Consider the following 11,471-nt stretch of genomic DNA (forward strand, 5'->3'; position numbering starts at 1 on the left):
CCCAGGGGGAAGGGTCTGCCCGGGGCTGGAGCAGGTGGATGGCCCCCAGGGCAGGCGGGTGAGTGGGAGGGCAAGAGGTTCTGGGCTACCCTGGGGGCCGGGGAGGTGAGGAGGGCAGGGCAGATGCCGCGCAGGCCCAGCCCTGATGGACCCCTGGGGACACACACCCTGGTTCCCCAAGGTAGCTGCAGGAGACTGCTTCCCCCCACCCTTGCACCCCGGCACCTGGAGGCAGTAACAGCAGTTCTGAGTATCAACCCCTTCTCCCTTTGACATGAAAGTCCTCCTGCAGTCTGCCTGCACAGGGTCTTTCTATACTGAGAGGGGCGGTTTCTGCCGCTCAATGGACCTGAAGGTGGCTCTACGGGGAGTGCAGGTGCCTTGTTCCGAAAAGCACCACAGAGGCACCTGCGGGGCTCTGGGGCCACCATGTGCCCCTGTGGGTGGCCCAGCCACGCCGTGTGTGCGACGGCATTCCAGAACCAGCCTGGTCAGGGACCACAGAGAAGAGAGCCCGAGGCCCCCGGACGCCCGGGTCAGTGCTCACCCCTCCCCGTCACGTGGCCGCCCTCCCTCTGTGCGGCTCTGTCCCCCCGCTTCCTGTTATGACACATCAACCTGATAATCCAAGATGCCCTCACCTCGAGGTCCTTGATTCAGTGACGTCTGCAAGGACCCCGTTTCTAAAATAGGTCACGTTCACAGCTAACAGGGATTAGGACTTGGACGTGCCTTTGGGAAGCAGAGTTCAGCCCACTGTGAGGAGCCCATACTCCTGCCCAGCTCCTGGCTCCCAGACTTGACATTGGAAAGATCCCACGTTCGTGCCAGCTGTCCGGGCTGGACCAGGAGACCCCGCCTGGGCATGTGCTCCCATTTGCTGGACTTAGAGGCACACGTCTGCTGGGCCCCTCTCCTACTCTCTACAAATGCCTCATTCCTGGGCTTAGAAGAAACAAAGCTGCCATGCTAAAGTGATTTGTAGAAGACAGAGCATCTAACAGACACTGCTTTCAAAGAGGAACATAAGAAAAGCATTTGCTTAAGAGCCTTTAACGTCATCGCTAAGCAGAGCGGACGGGCGTTTTGCAACCAGTCACCAGAGGAAACGGGCAAAGTTAGGGCTGGCCGTGGATCCACTCTGTCCTCACCGCCTCCCGGTCGTAGAAGGCCTTCAGCCACCCCCGCCACTTCCTCCTCCTGTGCAGCAGTCCACTGCGGGGGAAGGGCAGGCACAGGAAGCAGACCCAGTTACTCATGGCGTGAACTTTCCCCGAGGTCCCGGGGCCCACCAGGGTGTCGACGCACTCGAAACAGTAGCATCTGGAGTCAAACAGAAAACCACAGAGACAGAAATGACACTGCCTTGGCCACCAGGTGAAACCCTGGTGGTCCTGCAGGCAGAGGACAGCCTGCTCCTTGCTCCGGAATGGGCGATGGAGGGCACACTCAGGTGAAAAGACAGAGCTGGCAGGGTGGGGAGGCAAGGCTGTGGCCCCGGGGAAGGGGGACCAGTCCCTCTTCGGGACCCAGAGCGACAGGAACCCAGCCATTTACAGAGGACGGGGCAGGATCTGTGGGCAATGACAGATTTCAAAGACTCCCCATAGCCAGCTATCTTCCTCCTCCAAACTGCAGAGCCTGCGTGCGAGACCAGGTACGATGTGCCCGTGAGCCCGAGTGCAGGGGCAGCCACTGTGGGGCGGGGGTGCAGATGTGGGGCGGGGGAGAGCTATGAACACAAGCACAGCCCGGAAGGACGGAGGGGAGGGGACCGCAGATGAAGCTCAGGCGGGCGTGTAGCAGGGAGGGCACACGCCCTGCCTGACCCCAGCTGTGTGGGTTCCTGTCGCTGCCCTACTTGACCATCGAGGGAGCAGCTATGTTGTCTTGGCCATAAAAACAGAAAGAAAAATCACAAGCACAAAGCTTCTGACTGCCCCTCACACAGGTCAAGGCTCTACACCACATGAAATATTTGAGATGGAAATTGAAAGCTTTGGAGAAAGTCATCCTTTTGGGGAGGGGGAAATCCCCTTGGACTCCAGGATACGGAGCGGAGAAGGTTGGGCGTTTCCCAGGTCTGTGGGCAGTGGTCCTCCACCCCTCACCCAGACCCCCGGCGCCGCTGGCCTCACCGGGTGCAGTCGGGGTTTTCGCAGATGAGCAGCGTTTCTCCCGCACAGCAGATGGAGCAGTAGGATTGGTACCCGTCCTCGTCGTACAAGAAGAGGCACTCCAGGAACTTGTCCTTGGCGAGGGCAAAGCCAGGCTGCCTCCTCTGCTCCGAGGCCTCCATGAAGCCACCCCTTGCCTCCCGGCTTACCTTGCACGGAGCACACATCCCGCCCTCAAACAGAGGGTGCTGCGTGTGCACCTGGAAACTTCCACAGCAGATACACATGTCTGAGGCGAAAACCCACAGTGCAACGTGTCACGATGCCATCAGACACAGCAACAGACTTAGGAACAAGTTTAACAATAACAAAAAAATGTGCAAGACCTGTACACTGAAAACCACAAACTACTCTTGAAAGAAATTAATAACCAAAGGGATGGAAGGGTATCCCATGTTCATGGATTAGAAGACTAAATGGTGTTAAAGTGGCAAGCCTCCCCTGAATCAGTCTATAGATCCCTCCCAAAATCCCAGCTGGCTTGCCCCTCCCTCCCTCCCTTCCTTCTTTCCTTTCTTCCTTCCTTCTTTTCAGAAATTGCTAAGCTGATTCTAAAATTCATACCTAAATGCAGGGGATCTGGACTAGACAAACCCATAGAGAAAGAAAGTAGATTTGCGGTTGCCTAGCGTTGAAAGAGGGGAGGCGGAGGCGTAAGGAGCAAGGAGTGACTGTTGATGGGTACCCGTTTCTTTCGCAGGTGATGAAAGTGCCCTAAAATTAGACTGTAATGGTGGTTGCACATATCTGTGACTATACTAAAAGACACTGAAGTGTAAGCTTTAAATGAAGTGTCAGGGTCCTTGGGGCAGGTGGAGGGGATAGGAGCTGGGCACCAGCAGTGTCCACTGCCCTGTTCCAGGGATGGACAGTGAGTGAGGCTGCAAGCCTTTCCCCAGCTGGCTGACATCCCTTCGCCTGGGCAGGTGCGCGATGCTCACCTTCTATGTCTCGCTGGTTAACCTTGACTTCATATGCAATAAGATCTGGAAAAGAAAACAAGTAGCCCCTTCCTCTGCCTGTCTCCTAATTCAACAGGTCAAGAGATGAGCCTCACAGGTCCATCTTCTGAAGTCACAGGAGCCGGAGGAGGGCACCCCCCCTCCCCTCCACCTTTCACGGGGACATGTTAAACATCTGAGCTGGTGGGGTGGGAGAGGCTTTGGGTGCAGCCTTCCTGGTCCTGAATGATGTGGGACGGTTCCAGAAGCTGGAAACCCCAGACGCTGCCCAGGCCTGGGGCCAGCATCCCAAGTGATGGGTGCAGTACCTGAATGGGCGCTCACCTCTGCGGGGCCCAGGTGATGGTGGGGATGACAGCTCACTGGAGCCCACCAGGATGACGTCCATGCTGTGCTCTGCCTCCTGGTCCAGGACTGGGGTAGTGGCCATGGAGACACCAAACCAGGAGACAGGACACGCACCAGAGAGGGAGAAAGCACTCCATCAGCCTCTGTCTTGGAGCCCCTGGCCCCCAGCATGGGGACTGAACAGACCACCCGGCTCGGCCCCTACCCACCTCCCACGGTGACCCAGGGTTGAGGGGCAGGAAGACGGGTGGTGAGTGCCAACCTCAAGATGGGAGCTCAGCGGGCGTGGGCAGGTGGGCCCCTTCTCCCCACAAATGGGAGGGCAGGGGGCCTTGCAGGACCTGGGGTCCACAGTGGCCCCTGCCTCCCTCTGTGGGCCCTAGCTGTGGGTCCCTCCGCCACCTCCACGCTCCTGCCGCCCCATGTCCCCCAGATCCCAGCCTGTGCTCTCTCCCGTGGGAGCCTCAAAGGCAGGGGGGCTGTGGAGAAGGAGAAAGGGCCTCACGGATTTCACAGGGCGAGGGCCACCGCTCCCCACCCAGCGGTGGGACTCGGTCAGGGTCCAAGCCGTCCAGGGTCTCCAGGCTCAGAGTCCCCGGAGAGGAGAGGGCCATTGAACCTGTGAAGGGGCCTTCCAGAAACCAGCAGGAAACCGGGTGCTGGGCCTGCTGGGGGGGGGCCCCGAAGGATGACGGGACGTGCGGGGGCGGGGCGGGGGCGGGGCGGGGGGCCCTCAGAGCCACTGGGTGTTGTGTGGAAGGGTAGGGGGCTCATGTGGGGGCGCTCCTGCTGGGTGGGGGGTTGGGGAGTCCGGCGAGGGGGGAGGGGGAGGAGAGGCCCCAGGATGGGGAGGGATGAAGAGACCCGCGCGGGGAAGTGGGGCTTGGGGGGGGCGGGGGGGGGGAGGGGGTTCAGTCATCGGGCACTGAGCGGGGAGGCTGGGGGCTCCGGGGCGGGGCTTAGGGCTGGGGGAGGGGCAGGAGGGCAGGAGTGGGGGGGAGGGAGGTCAGTGGGGCTGAGGGAGCGGGGGTGTGGTGCGGGGTGGGGGTGAAGGTGCGGGGCGACGGTAAAGGGGGGGCGTTTACTGCCGTGGGGGCCAAGGGGCAGTGCAGGGGCTCCGCTGGGGCCTGGAGAGAGCATAACTGCCCCCCCTCTGCTTGGGTGTGGGCTGGGCCTCCTGACTTTCCTGTAAAAAGCTGGGCGCGGGACTTCCTAGGTGGCGCGGTGGGTAGGAATCTGCCTGCCAGTGCAGGGGACATGGGTTCGATCCCTGGTCCAGGAAGATACCACGTGCCTCGGAGCAACTAAGCCCGTGCGCCACAACTGTTGAGCCTGCGCTCCGGAGCCCATGAACCGCAACTATTGAGCCCATGTGCTGCAACGACTGAAGCCCATGCGCCTAGAGCCTGTGCTCTGCAACAAGAGAAGCCACGGCAATGAGAAGCCTGCGCACCACAATGAAGAGTGGCCCCCGCTCGCCGCAACTGGAGAGGACCCGTGTGCAGCAACGAAGACCCAACACAGCCAATAAAACAAACAAACAAACAAACAAATAAATAAATTTATTTAAAAAAAAAAAAAAGCTGGGCGCGAGGTGGGGGGGGTAACTTTGCTCTGCCAGGTGGTCAAGGTCGATGTCAAGAGTGGAGTGCACGGTACTGCCCTGCAGGCGATGACATGAGGTTGGCGTGTCACCTCTGTGTGCTCCCTCCCCTCGCCTGACCCTGCCTCCACCCACGAGAAAAGCACCAGAAAATTCCAAGGGAGGGACAGCCTGCAAAATACCTGCCCAAAACTGTCAAGCTCGTCAAAAGCAGAGAAAATCTGAAAAACTGTTACAGCCAAGTAGAGCCTAAGGAGACATAATGACTAAATGGGACAAAAAAAGGACATTGGGGGATGGGCAAGGACATCTAGTAGACTAACGGCTCATTAGTCTAGTGAAGGGTGTATCGGTATTGGTTCATTAATTGTAACAATTGTATCACGTAATGCACTATGTTAATAGTAGGGGAGACTGGGTGAGGTTTGTGGGAACTCTGTCCTAGCTTCACAAATGTTCTGTCGATACAAATTATTCTAAACCAGCTTCTTTTTTTTAACAACACAGTATTATTGACTGTGGTCACCATGCTGTATGTTGCATCCTTGTCTATGGGAATGTATTTATAACTGGACGTTTACACCCTTTGACCCTCTTCACCCATGTCACCCATCCCTCAGTCCTCACCTCTGGCAACCATCTTCTCTGTATCTATGAGGATTTTTAAAAAATATTTATTTATTTGGCTGCCCCAGGTCTTAGTTGAGGCACGACGTGGGATCTTCATTGCAGCACATTGGATCTTTAGTTGTGGCAGGATCTTGTTCCCTGCCCGGGGATCGACCCCGAGCCCCCTGCACTGGGAGTGTGGAGTCTTAGCCACTGGACCACCAGGGAAGTCCCGGGGTTTTTGTTTTGTTTTTTTAAATTCCACATCTAAGTGAGATCATATAGTATTTGTCTTTCTCTGTCTGACTTATTTCACTTGGCATAATGCCCTCAAGGGCAATCCATGTTGTCACAAATGGCAACATTTTATTCTTTTTTATGGCTGAGTAATATTCTATTGTATATATAAATATTTTCTTTATCCATTCATCCATTGATGGGCATGTAGGTTGTTTCCATGTTTTGGATATCGTAAATAATGCTGCAGTGAACATGGGGGTGCAGCTATCTTTTCAAATTAGTGTTTTCATTGTTTTTGGATGAACACCCAGAAATGGAATTGGTGGATTGTATGGTAGTTCTATTTTTTATTTTTTGAGGGACTTCCATACTGTTTTCCGTGGTGGCTGCACCAAGTTTCCGTTCCCACAACAGTGCACACGTGTTCCCTTCTCTCCTCACCTTTGCCAGCACTTGTTATTTCTTGTCTTTTTGATAATAGCCACTCTGACAGGTGTGAGGTGATAACTCACTGTGGTTTTGATTTGCAATTCCCTGATGATGAGTGACGTTGAACACATTTTCACATCCCTGTTGGCCATCTGTATGTCTTCTTTGGAAAAACATCTATTCAGATTCCTTGCCTAGATTTTATATATCAGATTGTCTGTTGTTTTGCTATTGTGCTGTATGAATTTTTTATATATTTTGGATATCAACCATTTGTTAGATATATGATTTTCAAATATTTTCTTTCCTTCAGTACATTGCCTTTTCATTTTGTTGATGGTTTCCTTTATACTGAAGAAGATTTTTAGTAGGATTATAGTCTCATTTGTTTATTTTTGCTTTTGTTGTCTTTACTTTTGGTATAAAATCCAAAAAGCCATTACCAAGACCAATGTCAAGGAGTTTACCACCTATGTTCTCTTCTAGGAGTTTGTGGTTTCAGGTCTTATGTTGAAGTCTCAAATCCATTTTGAGTTTATTTTTGTGTATGGTGTAAGATAGTGGTCCAGTTTCATTCTTTCGCATGTAGTGTCCAGTTTTCCCAGCACCATTAATTGAAGAGACTATTCTTTCCCCATTGTATACCCATGGCTCCTTGTTTAAATTAATTGTCCATATCTATGTGGGTTTGCTTCTGGGCTCTCTATTCTGCTCCATTGATCTATGTGTCTGTCATTGTGCCAGTACCACACTGTTTTGATTACAGTAGCTTTGTAATATAGTTTGAAATCAGGGTTTGTGATACCTCTAGCTTTGTTCTTCTTCCTCAAGATTGCTTTGGCAATTCAGGGTCTTTGTGGTTCCACATAAATTTTAGGATTTTTTTTTTCTATTTCTGTGATACATGTCTTTGGAATTTTGATAGCAGTTTCACTGAATGTGTAGATGGCCTTGGCTAGTGTGGTCATTTTAACAATATTATTCTTTCAATCTATAAGCATATCTTTCTAAACATTTTAGAATATTTATTCTAAAAGAATTTATTAAAACTTTTTTTTTAGTGAAGGGAAGAGAATATTGATGGTGACAATGAAATCATCTCCCCATGTCTGAGTACGTTGTCATGATTGCTTTCTCCTCCTTTTACGTAGGTTAGCTTAGTTTTTTTAAGTAAGACCCCAGATTAAAAATGATTATAAGGACCAGGAGTGATTGGGGTGCAGGCCTGTCACCTGACCACATAACCCAACTCCCATGTCCCTGCTCTGCCCCGTTTGTGTTGTTCTTGTGACAGAAGGGGAATGTGGGGGCTCCGAGGGCCCGTTCTGGCTCCACAGGAGGGATGATCTTCTCGTTGTTGGGCCTGAACAGCGTGGAGGGAGTCCTAGGGGCAGGAGCACCTGGCCTGGCTTCAAGGAGCAGAGGCTCCTGGAAGGTCCCACCCAGGGTACATGGACAAGGCCCCTGGGGGGTGGGGGGTGGACAGGACGCTCACATGCAGGCGTCTTCCTGTCAGGGCCTCAGGTCACTGTGTGCCCTGCTGCAGCTTGGCAGAGACCAGCACTTGTCTTAAGGGGGGCACAGAGTCAGGGGAGCCCTAGTGATTTGGAAACAGGCCTCAGAGGAGCTGGCCTCTTAGTGACCGGCTCAGTCTCTGAGGCCGCCACGAGCATCAGACCCTGACGTGTCAGGCCCCTCTACTGGCCAAGGGTGCACGTGTCCTCACCCGCGGACACCCCGGGGAAGCCCGAGGGTCACAGGCGTGGGGGTAAGGGACAGGACACAAAGCAGGCCTCCATCTCCATGGGGAGATGCCAGCTCCACCCTCCCCCACAGCCCCGCACCCGGCAGTTCTGAAGCTTCTGGGAGCGCCCAGCCCGGGCTGCCTGACTCCCCTGCCGTCCCCCCTGCCTTCCCCAGCCAGGATTTCTGCAGGGCTGGCGTGGGCGCAGTGAAGGCCTGCCGACACCCCGCGGGAGCCCCCGGGCCTCAGAGCCGTGGTGGGCAGGTCCCGCCTGGCCTGCTGGTCACCCTCTGGGTGCTGGCCTGACAGGGTGACCCACAACTGCATCCCAGTGTAGTTCGGAGGCTTTTGAGCCCAAGGGCATCCAGAAGGGCACCTGAGATCCGTCAGACGCGGCCCCTCACCCGAGGCTGGGTCTGGAGGGGGCCAGGTACAGCCTGGGCGGATCCTGGCCTGACACCAGGGCACGAACCAGGTTTCCTGGCAATGGGAAGAGACCTCCCCGCCCCCGGCCCTCACGCTGCCCTTCTGCACTCCTGCACAGCCCCTACAGTAGCAGGGGCCCTCGGGTCATACGTCAGGCATCTGCAGAGGATGTTTGGGCCCCACGAAGGAGAGAGGGGGCCCGGCAGCCGGTGCAGCTGCGCCTCCCCAGGAGCGCACACCGGCCGGGGGACGGGACGACGGGACCACTGCCCGGCGGCGGCTTGAGAGAGGCGACAGGAGTGCGAGTGTCCTTCGGGGCCTGGGCTTCAGCTCTTGTCCTTTGTCTGCAGGTGTTGGGCTCGGGCTCCTGGCTGCTCGTAGGTCATTCAGGCGGAGGCTATGCGGAGACCGCCCCTCCCGGGCTGTGGGCCGGGCTGTGCGATGAGGCGGGAGGTGCAAAGCCCAGCACCCCCACCCGAGTGGGCGCACGTACTCCAGACTTTTGTGCTTTCACTGGATGGCAAGCTCCTGGGGAGACTGGCTGGACTCAGTCGTCTTAGGTTGCTGGAGCTGATTCCCCGACCGGTACCTCACACATACAACTCCGGGTGCAGCGCTTGTAAATGTCTTGCGAAGGGAACAGCCTCTGCTGAAGCAGCGTTGGGGGAAGTGGAGGGTTAAGTGGGCACGTCTCCTGCAGGACATATCAGAGCCTCTGTGCAGCGATGGAAATTGTGAACCTCCAAGTAGGGATGGCACAGGCCTGGCCCAGACCCACCTGACCAGGGCACCCTGTTCCCAAGGCACCCGCGGCCATGCTTCTGGAGGTTGGGAGAGGCTGCTGGCTGCCGGCCTGAGCCGGGGGTGTCGGCCGGTGGGCCTCAGCAGCCCAGAGCCCAGTGCTGCAGCAGCAGAAGCTGGCGTCCCGCCCCCTTCTCCTGACGGTCACGGTCCCGGCCCCGGTGGGGCACACTGATGGCCAGTGCTCTCTTCCATCTGGAACGTGTGGCCAGGGCAGGGGAAGGGAACACGGTGACCTGCCCATGTTTTCGTCGCCAGATCAGGTCACTCGATTCCCCCACGCTAGTGGGCGGGGAGTGGAGGTGTTTTGTGATGCCCTCAGGGGAATGGATGGATGGATGGATGGATGGACAAACATTCATTCTTCTCCCCAAGACAAAGTGCAGTGGGGGTAAAAGAGGAATTCGCCCTTTCGTTGGCCTGACCTGGAGAGGACCACAACGGGACCCGCTTGTCCTCAGGCTCTGGTCCGACCCCCAGCCCAGCCTACAGTCTTGGCCATTAATGATGCTTTAAATATGCTAAGAGAGAGAAGGCAGCTGCTAACAGCCGGCCTCACAGCCAGGTCTCCTGGTGCTCCTGGTGAATGCCAAGGGCCTCACAGAGCACAACCTCAAACAGGCCATTCTGGGCTGTGATGGGGGAGAGTGGGAAAGATAAGACCCCTTCCCAGGCCATGTGAGCACACAAGCAAGGGCCTCTGCCACCCACAAAAGTGACCAGACATCCCCCCCTGCTGGCTAAAAGGGTGATTGCGCGGCCTCCCTGCTGCTGGACGAGATGTCTTAAGATGCCCAGGGCCTGCACCCCCCCTTGCCAACAGCACCCCATCCAGAGCTGCGGCGGGGGAGCCCTGGGAGCAGGGCTGCCGTTCAGGACCCCCGTTCATGGTTCCTGGGGGTGTCACCGCACTGACGTCGCTGAGAATGAGGCAATGACCAACGCGCCTGCTGGATTTAACCTTCCCTTCCTCCAAGCCCACTTACACCAAAGTAGTCCCTTTATGGTACATTTATAAACACTACGTGTAAAACACCATTTTTATTATCTGTGCACAGGCTATAGTTTTTCTTTAAGATTTATTTTATTATTTATTTACTTATTTTATTTTTGGCTGCGTTGGGTCTTCATTGCTGCGCGTGGGCTTTCTCTAGTTGTGGTGAGCGGGGGTTACTCTTTGTTGTGGTGCGCTGGCTTCTCATTGCGGTGGCTTCTCTTGTTGCAGAGCACGGGCTCTAGGCGTGTGGGCATCAGTAGTTGTGGCACGTGGGCTCAGTAGTTCCACAGCATGGGGGATCTTCCTGGCCTAGGGATTGAACCTGTGTCCCCTGCACTGGCAGGTGGATTCTTAACCACTGCGCCACCAGGGAAGCCCCATAGGTGACACGTTTTTATAGCCCGATGTTCAGAAGTCCCAAAGTGGACGGTGAAATGGTGCTGGACTCCAGCCCCTGCTGCTGTTGGGCTGTGGAATAAAACTCATGAAAGTCAAGTCTCTCTTCTCTGTTTCGTCTTCTTCCTAAACTCTTGAGTATTTGTTTTTTTCTTATTGATTAGAGAATTCTCTATATTAAAGATATTCCCTAATCCTCGTATACATGTCACAAATATTTTCTTCAGCTTCTTATATCAATTTTAATTTTTTAATATTTTTATACACAACTATCTTGCATTTGTCTTCTCTGTTATGGTTTTTGCTTTTCCTATCATACTTAAAAATTTCCTTTCCATCACTAAATGATATTAGCATTCATCTTTATTTTAGGATTTTATTTCATTTTTTAAACATATCTTTATCCTAGTCAGGATTTTTTTTGGTATTTGGTATGCTTTTTGCACAGATGAGATGATCTGAAGATGATTTATCGGCAGGTCCATCCATCCCCCCCCACCATGTCTTCCACGCGACGCATTTACTACCTAATAACCCGCTGCAGGTGTGTTTCTTTCTGCACCAGTCCTCCCGCCCTCCTCACTGAGGCTTTTTAATACTTTATCTGGACAGCTTGATCCTCTTCTGAAGTGTCCTGTCTCTTATTCATCCATCTTCCAAAAGAACATGAGACTCAAGTTCTAAAACCCCTTTAGGAATTTGATTGGAATGATATTAGTTTTAGAGACCAATTAGGAAG

At 54.3% G+C, this 11,471-nt stretch overlaps 1 protein-coding gene across 1 annotated transcript in view; it reads right to left on the reverse strand.

Annotated features, from left to right (window-relative positions):
* DNMT3L (DNA methyltransferase 3 like) overlaps window positions 1-3,569 on the reverse strand; it is a 14,319-nt gene extending 10,750 nt beyond the window's left edge. Inside the window, exons 1-5 of the mRNA XM_057697990.1 lie at window positions 3,464-3,569; window positions 3,119-3,163; window positions 2,327-2,406; window positions 2,139-2,251; window positions 1,152-1,323 (exon numbers count right to left, since the gene is read on the reverse strand). Of these exons, the coding sequence (XP_057553973.1) occupies window positions 1,152-1,323; window positions 2,139-2,251; window positions 2,327-2,406; window positions 3,119-3,163; window positions 3,464-3,569 (516 nt within the window). The remainder of the gene's footprint in view (window positions 1-1,151; window positions 1,324-2,138; window positions 2,252-2,326; window positions 2,407-3,118; window positions 3,164-3,463) is intronic.
* Window positions 3,570-11,471: the final 7,902 nt, after the last annotated feature.

Source organism: Hippopotamus amphibius, chromosome 10 (assembly GCF_030028045.1).
Source record: "Hippopotamus amphibius kiboko isolate mHipAmp2 chromosome 10, mHipAmp2.hap2, whole genome shotgun sequence".
Lineage (NCBI taxonomy): Eukaryota > Metazoa > Chordata > Mammalia > Artiodactyla > Hippopotamidae > Hippopotamus > Hippopotamus amphibius.